Raw genomic sequence first — 17963 nt, forward strand, 5'->3', positions numbered from 1 at the left:
TCACATCTCAGTAAGAAACAAATTTAAAAGATGAAATTTTTTGCTTTTATGATAACCTCACACTCTCCCCAAATTATCAAATGTTATGTTCCTTAGCTGTTTGTTTAGTTTAAACCAAACAAACATGAGGCCTAAAGTGCGTAGCAGACCTGGTGAGCATTCACCTAAAATTCACACGGAAAAAGAGTAAGATGTTTTCTCTGCCAATTGTTGCAAATATGATTTCATGCAATATCCATGAGGATAAAACCAGCAGCAGCGCTCTTTCCCGCAAATGTAATGTGTAAAAAAAACTAGTTGCGAGTCAATGGGGGGAAAAAAGGAGAAACATCTGTAACAAAAATAAATTAATGAAAAATAAATTAAATTAAAAAAACAAAAAACTAGTTGCCCTGACCCAGCAATTTCTAAGGCTGATAGGTATCAATCAACCCAAGAAAAATGAAAACATGCAGCCACACAAAAAGCGGTACACAAATGTTCACAGTATCACTATGCAAAAGAGTCAAAAAGCAGAAACCACCAAGTGTCCATCAACAGATGAATGGATAAACAAGATGCGGTCTATCCATACGGTAGAATATTACTCAGCCATAAAAAGGAATGATAAACCGATGTCTGCTGCCAACATGGACAGAATTATATGATTCCATTTCTATGAAATGTCCACCATAGGCAAATCCACAGAGACAGACGCAGATCAGTGGCTGCCAGGGGCTGGGAGGAGGGAGAATTGGGAGTGATTACTGTGGGGTTTCTTTTCGGGGTGATGACAATACTCTGGAATTAGACAGTGGTGATGGTTGCATAACTGTGCATATACTAAAAACCACTTTAAGTGCATGATTTAAAATGATGAGTGTTATGGTATATAAATGAGAGCTCACTTTTCAAAAAAAGGTTGCCCCTAGTCTTCTCCTCTCCCCACACACACTCCTAGCAATTTATGTTAGAAAAGTTTGGGGGGAAAACATTGTGTTTAATGTTTCAGATATGGTAACAAGTCTTTTTAAGTTGTTCAGATTGTTTAGTAGAAAAATCTACCTCGTGTTTTTAGGGAAAATCAATGACTCAGACATAGAAGCAGAAAACAAGTACTTACTATTAAACAAATCACGGATTTTTGAACTCAATAACAATGCTACATTTGTCTGGGTTCTCTACTTTCTCTCCATGCTGTGATAAGTCCTGCTTGGGGAGCATTAAGCAAGCTCCCAAAGGCACGGCAAAGGTACCAGGTGGCAAGAATCCTTTGAAGGGTACACCAGGCCAGCCGCACTGACCGAAGGACAGGAGAGTGCATCTCAGACCTTGGCAGGAAAGAGGAAGGAGGAAGAGAAACCCCAGCATGGGTGAAACGGGGTCACTTAAAGGCTAATGGCTACGCTGTGCAGTTCCCTCTCAATTTCATTGGAAGAGGCAACGAAGCTCGTGGCACGGACCCAACCTCTGAGAGTCTACGTCAGGTCCTCGTTGGAGAGACGTGACAGACCTACTGTCCAAGATAATGAGCCAACTCCTAGTTATACCACTAGTTACAAAAAGTACCACTGTCCATCACCAGGAAGCCTCCAGAACTTGGTTAAATCAGTAAAACTGACTGAAAATGATATGTACATCTGCATGAATGTGGAAAGAGTTCTACCATGGAAAGGAAAAGAGCAAGTTACAAAATCATAAAGTAATGTGTGTGTTAACATAGAAAAAAGCCCCATGACATTTATAGAGATCTCTGGACGTGAAATTTTCCAGGTTATTTTCACTTTCTTCATCATTTTTACATGTTACCACTTTTTAAAAACAGTAAACATGTATTACTTTTCTGGAAAGGGGCTGGGGTTGCACCTGATGCTGCTCAGGCAAAGGGAAGGAGAGGCTCTGCGGGCGCACCTTCTGAGTTCAGGGTGATGAGGGTGACGTTGTTCCCGATGTTCTGACTTCCCGACTGTCCACAGGTGGAAACGGAGTCACTGGCCTCGGACCCGCTCTCCCCGTCCTCGTTGTGGCTGTCTTCTTGCCCCGGCACCTTCACCACAATGGTGTTCTGCCGACGCCCTGGAACCGCGCTGAGCGGGGAAACAAAAACAGCAGCAGTGTTGTGAGAGCAGCGCCCCCGGCGGTGGAGCCCAGCACCAGCCGCTGCACATCCTTCTTTCCTCCCCTCACCAGGGACTAACTCCGCTCAGAGCAGCCAGGCCCAAGTCTTCCCATGCAGCTCCTTCCACCAAGATTGACAGCAAATGGATAACAGGAAATAGTCTGGGGTTGGAAGAAACTGTGTAACATTTTAGAAGTTTAAATAAGTGTTTATATCATGAAGTAAAATCACAGCTCTCTGTGACTCAAGGCCTAAGTGCTGTTTTCTGATCACAGAGGTGTTCCTACCTCTTACGTAATTACTCTTACATTCACAGAAGAGTAATTTTTAAGGCTATGTCAAAGGAAATTAAGAGGAAGCATAGCTAGAGACTTCTACTGATCCAATCCACTCCATACCGCTGGACATTCTAGAAATGACTCAGCCTTTGAAAATGCAGGTATCACTCCCAATGATTCCCACTGACAAAAACCACTAAGTGGGTTTAAAAAGCCAGTCAAGTATCTCCGATGGAATATTCTCACCACCATCAGGGGTCCTGTACAGAGTGATAAGATATTGCCAGAAAAACGGAACCAATCCAGCTCCAAAGAGTACTAAAAAAAAGAAAGATTATCCAGAAACATGCTACTTGCCTTTTTAACAACCCTTTCAACGTCCCTTCATGCGGACTGCTAAGCACTGAGAAAGAGGAGAGAAGCCGTTTCCCTGTTCACACACCAATACCATTTCAGACCCTGGCCCTATCGGAGAAGGGAGCTACACCTTCTTGATTCCACGGAGGCCTGTCCAGGCTGACCTGGCTCCCGGAGGCTCAGCCTCTGAGGGCTGACCTCCACCTGAGCCACGTGACAGGCACACCCGACCCTGCCTCTTCTCCACCGGCCAGACCTCCTCAGCCTCTGAGCACCTAGACAGCGGACTTCACCTTGTCCCCTGCACCCCAGCACGCACGCCCTCAGCAGCACAGCTGGGCTCCCAGAGACCTGGGCTATGACAACAAAGAAAACAGGACACAGCTGGAGGAGGAACAACCTGCAAAGGAGACTGAGAGAAAAGGCAAAACCGAACATTGTGAAGACAGGGGTAGGAAACAAAAAGCAAAAGAGCCCTCCTGGAGGCATGTTATCAGGAAGAGCTGAGCCTCGACCGCTAGGCAGGGCCACCTGGAGCTTACTTCACTGTCACGCAAGGGTGGTGACAATGCCTTATATACACTCCCATCTCTGATGAAGGTTACATTCAAAATGTCTCCAAAGGAAAAGGTATGAGAAAAAAAGCTATCACCTCAAAATGTCGCCTCCACTTAGCAAATTTACATGAGGATGTCTGTTGACCTGACATACTACTAGACAGACAGACAGACAGATGTGAGTAAGCCATGAGCAGGTAAGAAGATAAGGGCTTGACTGGCACAGCATAATGTCCCGATACCACATGCTACACTGGACACAAGAATCCCAAATGTGGTCTCTCCCTTAACCTCTCTCTTATCCAGTTCGTCCAACAGGACCTCGGTCTGCAGCGTGGCACCACCCTCCCCACTGCAAAGACCTGTGGGCAATGCCTATTGTGCAACCCGTGTGAGAACAGAAATGCCCGAGTGTGTCCGGCTTGGAATGCTGCTCTGTCCTCAAGGGGACTCATCGTGGTGGTATTGGCAGTGAAAGGTGGGGGTAGTGTGGCTACTGACTTGCTAATGATATTTTCCAGGGAATCCGGTGCCCTGTTGCTCAAGGGGTCTTCCATCTTGGCTACAATGGCGTTCTGCCGATCACTGTTGAGTATTACTGTAGTCTGGGGGACGACGCTAGGGAACAAAAGAATCACAAAGAAAAAGAAGACCTTAAAACGACAACATTCATTGTAAGAGTGCATAAGAGTAATTCAATACAGTCTCCTCCCAATGATGGAGGGAGGCGGCCCCAGGCAGAAATCACATTTAAAGTAATAAACAATTTACATTGGACAAAGAATACACTGGAGATGGGGGGTTTTCAATAGAGAATTTAGCCTTCCCCATTATTGGTATTCTCAGTCTGCACAACGGGATAGTATGGAAAGATGTACTTAACCCTTTATACAGAATAGACCAAAATGGCACAAATTGTGCTTAGATAATAAGGCTTCTAAAGTAGCGTGATTCCTGAAAAACGGCTTAACGTTTTTACTCATCTCATCCCAACGGTTCCTACAGGACAATTCTAGGCTTTTGTAACCACTATACTTATCAATACCATCCCAAAATGTTAGCGCTGCTCTGGAAAGAAAGGGCAAACACAGTACAGGGACAGCAGGTGGGCCGCAGGGCGCTGGCCACCTCCAGGTTCCACTGGGACAGTGCGGGAACCATGACCCAAGGGCCTTGGGGCTTCATTTTGAAGGAAAGAGATCACAGGAGCCCTCACCGGGCACCTTCTTAGAGGTGGCACTGTGTGTTCACCAGCAGCCAACAGCCCATCTGGAGGAGCACACTCACTGAGACGTCTCAGGCACTGACCTTCTAGCCCTCAGTGCTTATGGCCCCAGGAGATTTTACAGTCTGCTTCGTTGTGGGGGTCGGAGTGCCACAAGGAGCACTTGAAACACAGGTAACATACCTAAAGAGTGCCATTCTTGGATCTCACTCTCCAAAACACAACCCTGGGGAAGCACTGCCTTTACACGAGAAGACTCACGTAACCAACAGTGCATGTGAAAATCTAGCCCACCATTGGCCACACGGCTGGCTCAGCCCCCTCCCAAAATAAGGGCACAAAAGACTCTGCTTCCTGCCCAAGTAAATTGCAGGAGCATGGGCCGTTCTTAAAAAATAAGAGCATGATCCACTGCACTTCACTCAAAGGTATTGTTTTATCAATTATTCTACTTGTTCTTTGGTTACACCTAAAGTCACTGCCAACCCAAGGACCTTGCAAGCAACCTAGGTGACCTTTGACTTGGTCAGTACAGGCTGACAATTTCATGCTTCTTGTATACCAAAGGAGGGAAAAAAAAGTTTCATGCATTTGGTATTTTCCAAAGTGTATTCCTTGGAACACTAGCATCCCCCACGATCCTCCCCCCCACCCACACACACACACCCATTCCCATTCCCTCTCATTTCTTGAGCAATTAAATAAATTCTGCTGAGTAGACAGTATTTCCCTAATGGACATTATCACATTAAAGGTCTGAGAAGTCCCACAGGAAATACATTGATTAAAATTTATTTATGCCCATCCGGCAAAGTTGTTTTGACTAAATATACCTTTTTCCCCTGAAGATTCTTAAGATCAGGGAAACAATGTTCTGAGGTAACCAGCTTCAGACTGGAATGAACATAGCCCTAGGGGTAGCCTAAGGCATCCAGGAGGCTCCTGGGTGTGGATAGCTCTCAGCATCTCAATGTCAAGACCCCCACCTTCCAAGATGAACTACTGCCTAAAAATGATTCTCCTTGAGAGAGCACCTCTGGTCAATTTGTTTCACTTTGGGGGAAAAATTAATTACCTTTCACTCTAATTATACTCAGGTGCACGATCCATCCAGATAATGAACACCTGAGGTGCAAACACAGGGCCAGTCTGAAACGCGGCAATGCCTCTAATGACCAACTAGAAAACCCTTTGTTGAGTTATTGTTGTTCCACAAGTCTTTGCTTTCAACAAAACTGACAGGATCCAGTTAAATATTCAGCTCACAGATCATCAAAAATAATTTTTGATGATAGACCACAACAATTTTGGGCATGTAACTTGAAGACCTGAGGAACTCTTTGCTCTCCCACATATTTATTTATGAGAACAACATTTCTCAGAACTTAAAACTATAAAAATTAGAAAGAGAAATAAGAGCAATGCTGAACCCTGTCTCACTGTAACGCAGTAAGTCACAGATTCTGGAATTAACTAAAACTAAATCCACACCCATCTCAAGGACGCAGTCACAATACTGGATTATTAAGAATGCACTATAAGCAAAAGGAATACAGTTATGTCATTTTGTTCCACTGTGCACTGATAATTGTAACAAACTTCTTTAATCCTGGGGACTTACTTTTACAGGAAATACATATTTAGCTTCAAGACTCTGTCCACTTTTCAGTTACTAAGGAGGGTGACAGCGGAACTGAAAGGATAACATTTTGTGACAGAAGAGAAACGGGAATGGAAGTTCAAAAAGCAAAGGAACGAGGTGAAATGTGGCCGTCTAAAAGCCCGCTCACAGGATTTTTTAAATGGATGATGGTTTTAGAGTAAAATATTCAAAGAGCAATGAATCGGTTTCCTTTTTAAAATATATTATAATATGCCAGAAATTACAGCCTTTCAACTAATGCAATTTATGTCAACCTCAAACTGTACAAAAGAATATTTCGTTTTTCAAAAATTATGGAACATGCATATCACAGTAAGAAGAATAAAGTAGTTATCTAAGGGTTGATATGAAAAAATTATCACACTGTGAAGTTTCTTGACTAGGCTGAATTACAGTCCCCAGTCAATCAATCAGACACTAATCTGGGTGCTGCTATGAAGGGATTTTGCAGTTGTGATTAAAAATCCTAATTGGCCCTGGCCGGTTTGGCTCAGCGGTTGGAGCGTCGGCCTGCGGTACAGAGAGACCCGGGTTCGGTTCCCGCTAAGGGCATGTACCTCGGTTGCAGTTTGTCCCCGGCCCTGGTTGGTCATGCGGGTGGCAGCCACTCGATGTGTCCCTTTCACATCGATGTTTCTCTCTCTCTTCCTCTCTCTCCCTCCCACTCTACCTGAACAAAAAATGGAAAAATGTCCTCGGGTGAGGATTATAAAAATAAAAAATAAAAAAAAAATCCTAATCGGCTGAAGTTATTCAAAAGAAAGATAATGCTGTGTGGGCCTGGCCTAATCAGATGAAACCTAGAAAGGAGGTTTAGGCTTTCCCTGACCTTGGAGACTCCAAACAGCTCCTGCCAGCTGACCATGACCTGCCCTTCCTGTCCACCTGCCCTACAGACTTCAGATGCGCTTGGCTGCCCCCACACTACCTAAGCCAATCCTGTGTGATAAATCCCTCATGGGGTGCTGTATTACTGTGTCTGCCTGCCTTTCTCTCTCTCTTTCTCTGTCTCTCTCTCAGACACAAGTGTCTCCTACTGGTTCTGCTTCTTCCTGTGTCCCCAGGGGTGACATTCTATAACCTGTAGTACAATATAAAGAATAGGAAAGTGACTCTGGAACAATGCTGCTAGCGAGGCTCCAGGCCTCATTCAGATTTCACCAGTTTCTGCATGCACGAACGTGTGTCATGTGTGGTTCTATGCATCTGATATCATGTGCAGATCCGTGTACTGCTCCATCGCCACGGAGTGACCATGTGCTGCCCCTTTAGACATACCCACCCTCCCATCACACCCCATCCCTTTGAAACCACTAACCTGTTCTAATCATCCGACATTTGGGGAAAGTTACAAACATGGAATCATAGAGCACATGGTCTTTGGAGACTGGCTTTTTGCACTCAGTACGTCCAAGGTCATCCAAGTGGCAGCACGTATCAACAGTTCACTCATTGTTGGTGCTGCACAGTTTTCTATGGCATGGATGTTTGTTTACCAGAGGACCAGTTTGTTTAACCTTTCACCCGTAGAAAATATCTGGACTGCCTGCAGGTTTTGGTCATTACAAATAAAACACGGACACTCGTGCAGAGGTTGTTGTGTGGTCATAAGTTTTCACTTCTCTGGGACAAATGCCTAAGAATGTGATTATTGGGCCATATGGCAAGTACATGTTTAGCTTTATAAAACACTGCCAAACTGTGCTCCAGAGTGCCTGCACCATTTTACACTCCCACCAGCAGGGGATGAGGGATCCAGTTTCTCTACATCCTCACCAACATTTGGTGGTGTCGCTATTTTTCACTTAACCATTCTGATAGGTGTGAAGTGATATCTCATTGCGGTTTGAATTTGCACTTCCCTGATGACTAATGATACTGAGTTTCTAAATAATAATGCGCTTATTTGCCCTCCTGAATCTCCTCTTTGGTAAAATAGCTCTTGCATTTTTTACCCATTTTGTAATTGGATTGTTTATTTACTGCCGAGTTTGAGAGTTCTTTATTCTAGAGACCAACCCTTTGTCAGATAAGCAGTTTGCAAATATTTTCTCCTAGACTGTAGCTTGTCTTATCATCTTCCTGGCAGGTCTTTCACAGAGCGTAAGTTTCTCATTTTGATCAAGTCCAATTTATCTTTTTATGCTTTCGGTGTCAAGTCTAAGAAGTCTGCTTAACACCCAAGGGCTTTCTCCTGTGTCTTCATCTAAAGGGTTTCCAGTTTTACTTTTGACATGTAAATCTGTGACCCATTCTAAATTCATCTCTGAGGCTGACATCGATGTTCATTCATTTTGCCTGTTGATACCCAATTCCTTCAGCACCAGTTGTTAAAAGTCTGTCCTCCCTCCATTAAACTTTTTTTGCACCTTTGTCGAAAACTAGTTGGGCATATTTGTGTGGATCTATTTCTGGGCTCTCTATTCTGTTCCACTGATCAATTTATCTATTCCTTGATCATTTTGTTTTTTAAAAACTTTTTTTTTTTAATTTTAAAAACAAATGTTTTTATTGATTTTTTAGAGAGAGAGGAAGGGAGAGAAGCATCGATGTGATAGAGAAACATCAATCAGCTGCCTCCTGCACGCCTCCCGCTGGGGATAAAGCCTGAAACCCAGTTATGTGCTCTGACAGGGAATCGAACTGGGGACCTTTCAGTCCATGAGAGAACACTCAATTCACTGAGCTACACCAGCCTAGCTAAACACTTTCCTATGTGTTCAATTTATTCTTCTGTAATCTTAAATCATTATCTATACCTTTACCTATAACTGTATATTTGTTCTTTAAGCTCTGGTTAAATAAAAACTTAATCAAAATTAAGGAAAAGAGAAATAGCTAGACCCTCAGACTGTCCTGATTGTTTTAATTATAAGATTATGCTAATAACACAAGTGAATACTCTTGCCTAAAGATAGCATCACAAGTAAAACACACCCTGGAGCTTGGCCCGATGACCTGTGATGGGTGAAACAAGGACCATTCATCCCTGTGGACAGTGTCTGTGAGTGCAGGACCCCCCCAGACTCCAGCAGCGGCAGTCCCGGCAACAGGATTACCCCAAGGGCTCTGTGTAAAAGGAGTCATTCCATCCTGGAAGCCTGAGGGGACACTGCACGGACAGGTCAATAACCTGCCCAAGCCCACACAGCTGGTACGTGGCAAAGTTAGATTTGAGCCCAAATCCTCATGCAGCACAGTCAACATTCTTAACTAAAATCAGTGAAGCAAGAATCTACAGCCCCTTACTTCTGAAATATCAGAATGTCCTGGGGAAGCTAGGGCCCACCTCCAGACAGCTTTGGACCTTTTTTTTTAATCTTCACCCAAGGATATTTTACTATTTTGTCTTCAGATAGAGTGGGAGAGAAGGAGAAAGGGGAGGAGAGAGAGAAACATTGATGTGAGAGGAACACATTGACTGGTTGCCTCCTACATAACCTCGAACAGGACCGGGGACTGAACTACAACCGAGGTATGTGCCCTTGACTAGAATTGAACCCGCGACTCATTGGTCCACAGGCCTACACACTAACAGCTGAGCCAAACCAGCCAGGGCAGGAATTAAAAAAAAAAAAAAAATCCCCAAGGTGATTCTGATGGATGCCCCTGGTTTTAAAACAACAAAATTACACACAACCTTGTACAAGAGGCACAAATGTGTTCTGTTCACTATTTTCCCAAAGCATTCAGTACCTTCTCATCTATCATACAGTTCCACTGTTAGAGTTTAGTTTGCTACGTGGTTGTCCATGTACAGGGGTCTTTTTGTCTGTTTTGTACTGGTACGTAACAACTGCTAAGGTGAATGCCAGTACACGGTCAAGCCTGTGTGTTTAAGACACAAATGGATTCAGTAATAAGTCTCATATCTAGATGCAAGCCTCTGGCTGTTGCCTCTAGATTCCTTGGTCTCATGCTGCTAGTCCGAATGCTAAAATAAAACAGGTTCAGAATCACAAGCCAGCACAGAAACCTACGAACACAATGCCAGAGGAAGGCCTAGAATGGATGCTGTCTTCCACTGAAATTTCTGAAGATACTAAACTGAGGGTGAATCCTGTGGTCTTACCTGTGAGAGCCCAGCATGTACCACAGGGCCTGGTCGATATTAGATACAGTGAACAACCAACATTCACATTATTCATTTTTTAGACCTCACAGGGTTGTGGAGGATCAAGGAATACTAAACACCTATATACATGATGGGGACCCTGAGAAAATTCATTTGATGTGAACCCCGAGAAGGAATTTATCTGTTAAAAATGGACTCCCTGTGGTCAACCAAGGGCCCTGATTTGATAAACAATAGAGCCTAGGGGCCATTTCCTGACAAGGGCTTCACAGGTACTCTGTCTACCAGGACCCTCGGCTCCTCGCTGTGCCCTGTCTGTTTACACCATATGAGTCCATCACTGCAGGGAAATCCAGCTTCTGACTTTCAGTGCAGTTCAACTGCATGCCTCATTTACATAGAGCCTCATTTACATAGAACCTCATTAACATAAAACGGACCTAACTGAGAGCCTGGGCGGAGACTTTTTCTAAAACTCGACCTTCCCTTGGTCTCAGTGGAACATAATTTAGGTTGCTACCTGAGTCTGTGTCTCCTGGGCTACAGCTCCTTTTGGTTAAATAAATGCTTTTTATTCTTTATTACAATCTAAAATTGAATTCTTTATTTTTATTTTTTGGTTTTTATTGATCTCATTCACAGAAACCCTAGCTTACTACTTTTATTCTCATTTTACTGACGTTTAGAAAAGGTAAGAATTAGCCCCAAGTTCTCACCATTGATAGGTGATAGAGCCTGGATCTGAAACCAGATATGCCTCATACTCTGAGCCACTGGTTGGTTAAGAGCAGGAATGATCCTATTTCAATTACTGCTACAACTTACCCTTTCAGTGCTTAAGCATTTTAGATGTTGTTTTTAAATTCATTTTGTGTCTTCAGCTTTCAGAGTTGTCACGGCAAACATTTTCCAAGCTTCACTTAGGAAGTGGCCGACTTCTCATCAGTTTCAAGAAATTGCTTCATGACAGTGTTAGAAGTACCTGTATTCTTATTTTAAAATGTCAACTTTTCTGCCCCCCTTGGTCATCAGTCACAGAAAATGGACTATCATTGGAATGTATACTTAGGGACTTTATTCAAATCTATGCAAAAAAAAAGATCAACATAATAAAAGACTTGAAAATGTAGGATGTAAACTATTTTCCACAAGTTTGTGTTTCCCACTTGTTATTACAAAAGAAAAACTAAAAACAAGCTGGATGAAAGCAGCTCCTTCATCTGAACCAGAGAACTTGGAGCCCAGATGGTGGTCCAGTGCAGGCAGAGATGGCAGGAATTTGGGGGTGACACCAGGACAGATCAGCCAACACTTGAGAGGAGTGCAGAGAGCCCAACACAGAACACATGCAGACTGGGACAGAGAGAGAAGGGTGGGATGGACCAGAGATTGCACCCAAGTGCCCTACAGATCTGTGTATGCTTAGAGTAGTTCATAAGAACTTAACACAGAATGGACTTATAAAAGGATTCTGAATGTACACACACACACTGAATGTACACAATTATTATTGTGTACTAACAGAGAAACAGATAACCCCTTAGAACCAGAAGAGTCAAATAGTTTCATAGGTAGAGCCAGCTCCACTGACCTGGAAACACCACGTTGGTTCAGGTTTGAAGATCAGTGGGATGGGCCAATATCAGAACAAGTCTGCCATGGAAAAGGCTAGAGGTGAGAAGCCACGCCTATTTTCTCCATCCCTACCCAAGAGTTTCAGTGCACTGGGATTCAACCAAAGAAATGCTTCTTAGGTTCCCTTGCAGAATGGGGTCCCCTGGGAGAATCAGGTTTGTATAAGCAGCATAGTCATTCCTTATTTTCAATTTCTCAACATCAAGGAAAACTCCCACAAGCACCGAAAGCATTTAATCTAAGCAACAAGCTCATCCAGGAAATAAACCAACTGCCACCAAGTCCAAAGCATCACCAATAGTGACATGTGTGCAGATGTTCACTGAACAAACATCTAGGGCTGAGGGGACATGGGCGTGTTACATGAAACAATCAAGAATGTCACAATTGCCCTAGCCGGTTTGGCTCAGCGGTTAGAGCATCAGCTTGCGGTCCAGAGAGACTCAGGTTTATTTCCCATTATGGGCACGTACCTCAGTTGCAGTTTGTTCCTGGCCCTGGTTGGGTCGTGCGGGTGGCAACCACTCAATGTGTCCCTTTCACGTCGATGTTTCTCTCTCTTTCTCTCTCTTCCTCTCTCTCCCTCCCACTCCATCTGAACAAAAAAATGAAAAAATATCCTCGGGTAAGGATAAAAAAAAAAAAAGAATGTCACAATTATGTTCTCTGCCTAAACCTCATCTTACGCATGTGGGTACTAAGAGCACATGCCATTTTAGGAGAAACTAATCCTCCAAAGACAAGTTTAATTAACTTAAAATGCCCAAAGGCTAACTCCTCTGACCCCTCCCTCCATCACCAACTCCAGGCGCAGCAGAAATGCCCTACCTTGAGTTCTTTGTATTAACCCAAACTAGGAGCAAACCTTACCTTGAAGGCTTAGGTAAGACTAAAACTTGACACAAATAACTTCCCACTTGTTCCCTGTGTGAGGCAGTCAAGTTAGGTGATATTTCTATCCACACAGTGACCTCCAACTTTGTTTTTTATGGCCAAGGTGGGAGGAGTTCCATCAGAATATTTGAAAATTATTTGAGAAAGTTTTTGCCTCCTCCCCACCTACAATTAAGCCTCACTACGCTATATTCTGCTGACCAATGGTCCCTCTGTAACTCAAAATAATTATTCATCAAGTTGAATTTTGGAAATCTGATATAATATTAACTTTCTAATTTTTGTGAATTATCTCAAAGAAAACTTCTCAACAAAAGCAAGACAGCAAGAATCTCAAGTAATTTCATCTGCTTTCTACTTATAAGAAAACACACTGACAGATTCTTCTAAAACCCCACAGATGTTTGTCCCCTAAGCACATACTCTCCCGCTGACTTTCACAGTTATACTCCCGCATACCACACAAGAACCTGGGTCACGATAAAGAAATTTTTCAGTTCAGTGTAATGTACTTACAAAAATAGAATTGTTTACCAGTCTTAGAGTTTCAACAAGGGCAAAAAAAAAAGTGGGAGGGTGGGGGGGCATCCTCAGTTAAACAATAAAGTCAGATACTTTGAGACCCTCAAGCCCAAGACACTCAGACAGGCTGGAGTCCACCATGAGCCCCTGCCCCTTTCATCGGGGACCTATCTCTGGGAGCCACTACACAGCCAGGCTACAGTACCTGGTGGCCCTCCGTGCAAAGGCAGCCCTGGGACAAGTGCTCATGGGTGGGATGTAAACAGGACAGAGGTGTGTCCTCCCAGGCCAGCATTTTAAGAACAGAATGTTCCTTCTCCAATCTTTCCTTTCCCAGACTAAGGGCTCTGAGGCCTCAGGAATGACTGAGCACAGATGCAAGGCAACAGCACCTGTGCCACACGGAGAGCTGTGGGAGGCCCAGAAGTACCCACACTGCTCCATGTGCATGAGCAAGACGCAGTCTTCAATGGTGTCAACAATCAAGTATCGGGGATTCTTTATCACATGGTTCATGTTACCTAATCAACACACCAAGCATTCAGCCCGGCCAGTGTGGCTCAGTGGTTGAGCATGGACCCATGCACCAAGAAGTCACCGGTTTGATTCCCGGTCAGGGATCCCAAGTGGGGGTGGGCAGGAGGTGGCCAATCAATGTCCTCTCTCATCGATGTTTCTATTTCTCTCTCCCTCTCCCTTCCTCTCTCTCTAAAATCAATAAAAGAAAAAGAATTAAAATAAAAATACACCAAGCATTCAAATAAAACATTTACAAAAATTTTTTCTAAAAGGTTTATTTCTATTGCTTATAGTTAAAAATTAAAAAGTCATAATGACCAGGATCCAAAAAATACTCTTAGGGACAGGAATAAATTATCATTAAAAATTTCTTTCCAATAGCTAATGAGATGAGTAAAATATAGTATAAAATCAACCCCTCCCACAATAACCAACCGCACCAAAGAAATGAAGACAACCTAACGCAACAAACTTCAAAAACCACCTGCTGAAGAAAGAAGATTCTGGAGCAGACAGGCTCTGGAAAGCTCAGGTTCTGATCTGTACCTCACCCCACCCCACAGAAGCCATGCTTGTACATTAACACATTTCTGTAAATTCAAACTAATGGTCCCAAATCAGAAGGGCATGCGGATTAGGAATGCATATCTTTTCTTCTTTCCAAGGAGCTATGGAAACTACAATAAGAAACAAATGCACAGGGAGGGAAGCGGGACGACAGGCGGACTCCCAGGTAGGAACAGGTACTCACACTGTCCCTGACAGAAGAGCCGGAGACCTGCAGTGACAGCCACAGGAACATGCCCTGTGGGGACCTCTGAACACTCAGAAGACACCAGGTGCCCCGACTGTGTCTCTAATGCCATTTCTCAATAAAAGGAGAAACGGCTTACTCTAGGACAGTGGTTCTCAACCTTCTTAATGCTGCGACCATTTAATACAGTTCCTCATGTTGTGGCGACCCCCAACCATAAAATTATTTTCGTTGCTACTTCATAACCGTAATTTTGATACTGTTATGTCTTAGGCAACCCCTGTGAAAGGGTCGTTCGACCCCCAGAGTGGTTGTGACCCACAGGTTGAGAACCGCTGCTCTAGGACTAGGGCAGCTACGAGATGAGCCTGCAGTGTCTTGTGGTGCCAGAAAGCAAGGAAGTGCTCAGACCAGAAGTAATCCCACAATGTTGGGGTAGTGAGTAGGGGTGTTCAAAGACCACAGGAGCCACCTGAAAGCGCTCCTAATGGCCAAAGCTGAAACAATTTGCAAAACAAAATAAAGTAATGCAGATGCTTCTCAGTTTATGATGGGAGTATATCCCAATAAACCCAATGTAAATTGAAAACACTGTTAAAGTTGAAACTGCATTTAATGCACCTAACCTACCGAACAGCATAGCTTAGCCCACCCCACCTTAAATGTGCTCTGAACACTCACATTAGCCTGCAGCTGGGCAGATCACCTACCGCAGTGAATACACCGTGGAGTATCAGCTGTTGACCCTGGTGCCCACGTGAATGACTGCAACCTGTGGCTCCCTGCCTCTGCCCAGCGTCACGAGTATCATACTGCGTATCACTAGCCCAGGAAAAGGTCGGAACTCAAAATTCTAAGTATGGTTTCTACTGAATGTGTATCGTTTTTGCGCCATTATAAAGTTGAATCATCATAAGTTGAGGATTATCTGTAGTGGATTCTAGCCCAAACTATAAATATCCATGAGTCCATGATATAAATGATTGACTAAACTACTAAATGGGGGAAAAAGACTACTCTCCCACACAGAAGAATAGAGTGTGCATAGATGCTCTACCATCCAGGAGGTGGGACATGACTCCCACTTCCCAAGTGAGGACACCAAGCTTACAGACATCCTTCCAATGAGCACAGGCTGGAAGGGACAGGGGGACAATAGCAACTGTGCAGTGGAGAAGCCTGACAAACACTCCTCCGCTGGTGATCCACGTCAACACCAAAAGCAGTAAGTCATGGTGATGGCACACACCCTTGATGAAATGCAATCAATCAGAAGGGCACGTCACCTCTACGGTCCTCCTCCCAAAAACGCACAGTCCATGTCTAATCACGAGAAAAGCATCAGATAACTCCCAACTGAGGGACATTCTATAAAACACCTGACCACCATTCCTCAAAAAGTCATAAAAACAAGAAAAGCCTAAAAAACTATCATAGACCAAAGGCACACAAGGAGACAAGGCAGCTAAATGTCATGTGGGCCTGCAGGCATTTAAAAGATAATATGAGCCCGACCGGTGTGGCTCAGTGGTTGAGCAATGATCCATGCACCAAGAGGTCACCGGTTTGATTCCCAGTCAGGGCCCATGCCCAGGTTGTGGGTCGGATCACCAGTGGGGGACATGCAGGAGGCTGCCAATCGATGTTCTCTCTCATCAATGTTTCTATCTCTCTCTTCTTCTCCCTTCCTCTCTCTTTAAAATCAATAAAGAAAAAATATATATATTTTTTTAATTAAAAAAAAAAAAAAAGATAATATGGGAGCCCTAGCTGGTTTGACTCAGTGGTTGGAGCGTTGGCCTGTGGACCAAACAGTCATGGGTTCAATTCTGGTCAAGGGCATGTACCTCGGTTACAGTTCAGTCCCAGGCTCTGGTCGGGGTCATGCCCCTCTAAGGTCGATGTTTCTCTCTCTCTCCCCCTTCCTCCCTCCCACTCTATTTGAAGATAAATGGAAAAATATATTCGGGTGAGGATTTAAAAAATAAATAAAACTGTTTAAAAAATAAATAAATAAATAAATAAATAAATAAATAAATAAATAAAGGATAATATGGGATATTATAAAAAATATTATGCTAATGTATTCCAGAATTTAGATGAAAAGGGAAAATCCCTTGAGAGGTACAAATTAAACAACACTGACTCAAGAAAATCTACATTTATTAAAGTTCTGTATTTATTAAAGAAATTGAATCCATAACTAAAACCTAAGCACAGATAGCTTCACTGGAAAACCCTATCAAACAGTTAAAGAAGAAATAAAACTCAAACTATAGAAGACTGACAATCCCCAGAACAGGGGGTGGTGGGGGAGAGATAAACCACAGAACTTACATGCATGCATGCATGAACAATGGACATGGACAACAAAATTGGGGACCGGGTGGAAAGGGAGAGGGACGGGGGAACCAGTGGGGGGTTTTTTTTTACTCCCATTTTTTTACTCCCATTTTTACTACACATTTTTACTACAATGATTAAGTTTTAGCGTCAAAGAAAAAGATTTCCTTCCTTCCTTCCTCCCTCCCTCCCTCACTCCCTCCCTTCCTTCTACTTATTTTAAAAATCTCATTCAGGTGTGGAATCTGAAAATCTGGATCCAAAATGCATCTGGGATTGGCAGCAGTCCACTGCCTTCTGTGCTCCAGGGATTAAAGAGAATAACTCTCAGAGCTGATAGCATGGTCTAGTCCAGGCCAGTTTCCTTTAGAAATAATCAACAGGTGAGTAGATTTCAGTATGCAGAGAGGGGTCCAAAGGTGGGCCCCGCAGCTGAGGGGCTGCACCAGCTCCTTGCAGGGGCTGTCTCTGGGCCTCGCGCAGCCTCTCCAAAGGAAAGAGTGGGTGGTATTTCAGTGAACAGCTTCTCATCCACTATCCAGAGGCCTCATTATAACTGAAAAGACATTTAGGGTGTCTGCTTTTGGGCTGTGAGATTACACTGAGACTTCCCAGCAAATCATTCACAACAAATGCAGGTGGGCCTACGGAATCTTGAGTAATTTTTAAAAGCATATGATTTGGACATTAAAAAATCTAGGAATTATATAGTTCTAACCTTTATTTTAAATATCTGAGGCCCAAAATAAATAATATGTAGAAGTACCTTATTACTCAGAATATTAACCATATTTTAATTGTTTTAGGAGACTTTTCCTTTCTGTGTTCTGCTACCCACATTTAAAACACACCATTCTTGCCCTGGTCAGTGTGGCTCAGTGACTGGAGCATCGGCACACACACCAAAGGGTCAGAGGTTCGATTCCTGGTCAAGGGCCCATACCCGGGTTGCAGGTTCAATCCCTGGCCCCGGTTGGGGTTTGTGTGGGAGGCAACCAATCGATGTCTCTCTTTCATGTCGATCTCTCTCTCTCTCTCTCTCT

General features: G+C 43.6%; 1 protein-coding gene across 10 annotated transcripts in view; it reads right to left on the reverse strand.

Annotated features, from left to right (window-relative positions):
• LOC118638425 (BTG3 associated nuclear protein) overlaps positions 1 to 17963 on the reverse strand; it is a 115053-nt gene that overhangs the window by 55163 nt on the left and 41927 nt on the right. For 6 of the 10 annotated variants that reach the window (XM_036274238.1, XM_036274239.1, XM_036274235.1 and 3 more), the window contains 3 exons: positions 3792 to 3908; positions 2167 to 2259; positions 1891 to 2066 (listed from right to left, as the gene is read on the reverse strand). In XM_036274238.1, coding sequence (XP_036130131.1) covers positions 1891 to 2066; positions 2167 to 2259; positions 3792 to 3908 — 386 coding nt within the window. The remainder of the gene's footprint in view (positions 1 to 1890; positions 2067 to 2166; positions 2260 to 3791; positions 3909 to 17963) is intronic. The other 4 variants (XM_036274241.1, XM_036274240.1, XM_036274244.1 and 1 more) reach the window with 2 other exon arrangements.

This window comes from Molossus molossus, unplaced genomic scaffold (genome assembly GCF_014108415.1).
Source record: "Molossus molossus isolate mMolMol1 unplaced genomic scaffold, mMolMol1.p scaffold_m16_p_21, whole genome shotgun sequence".
Lineage (NCBI taxonomy): Eukaryota > Metazoa > Chordata > Mammalia > Chiroptera > Molossidae > Molossus > Molossus molossus.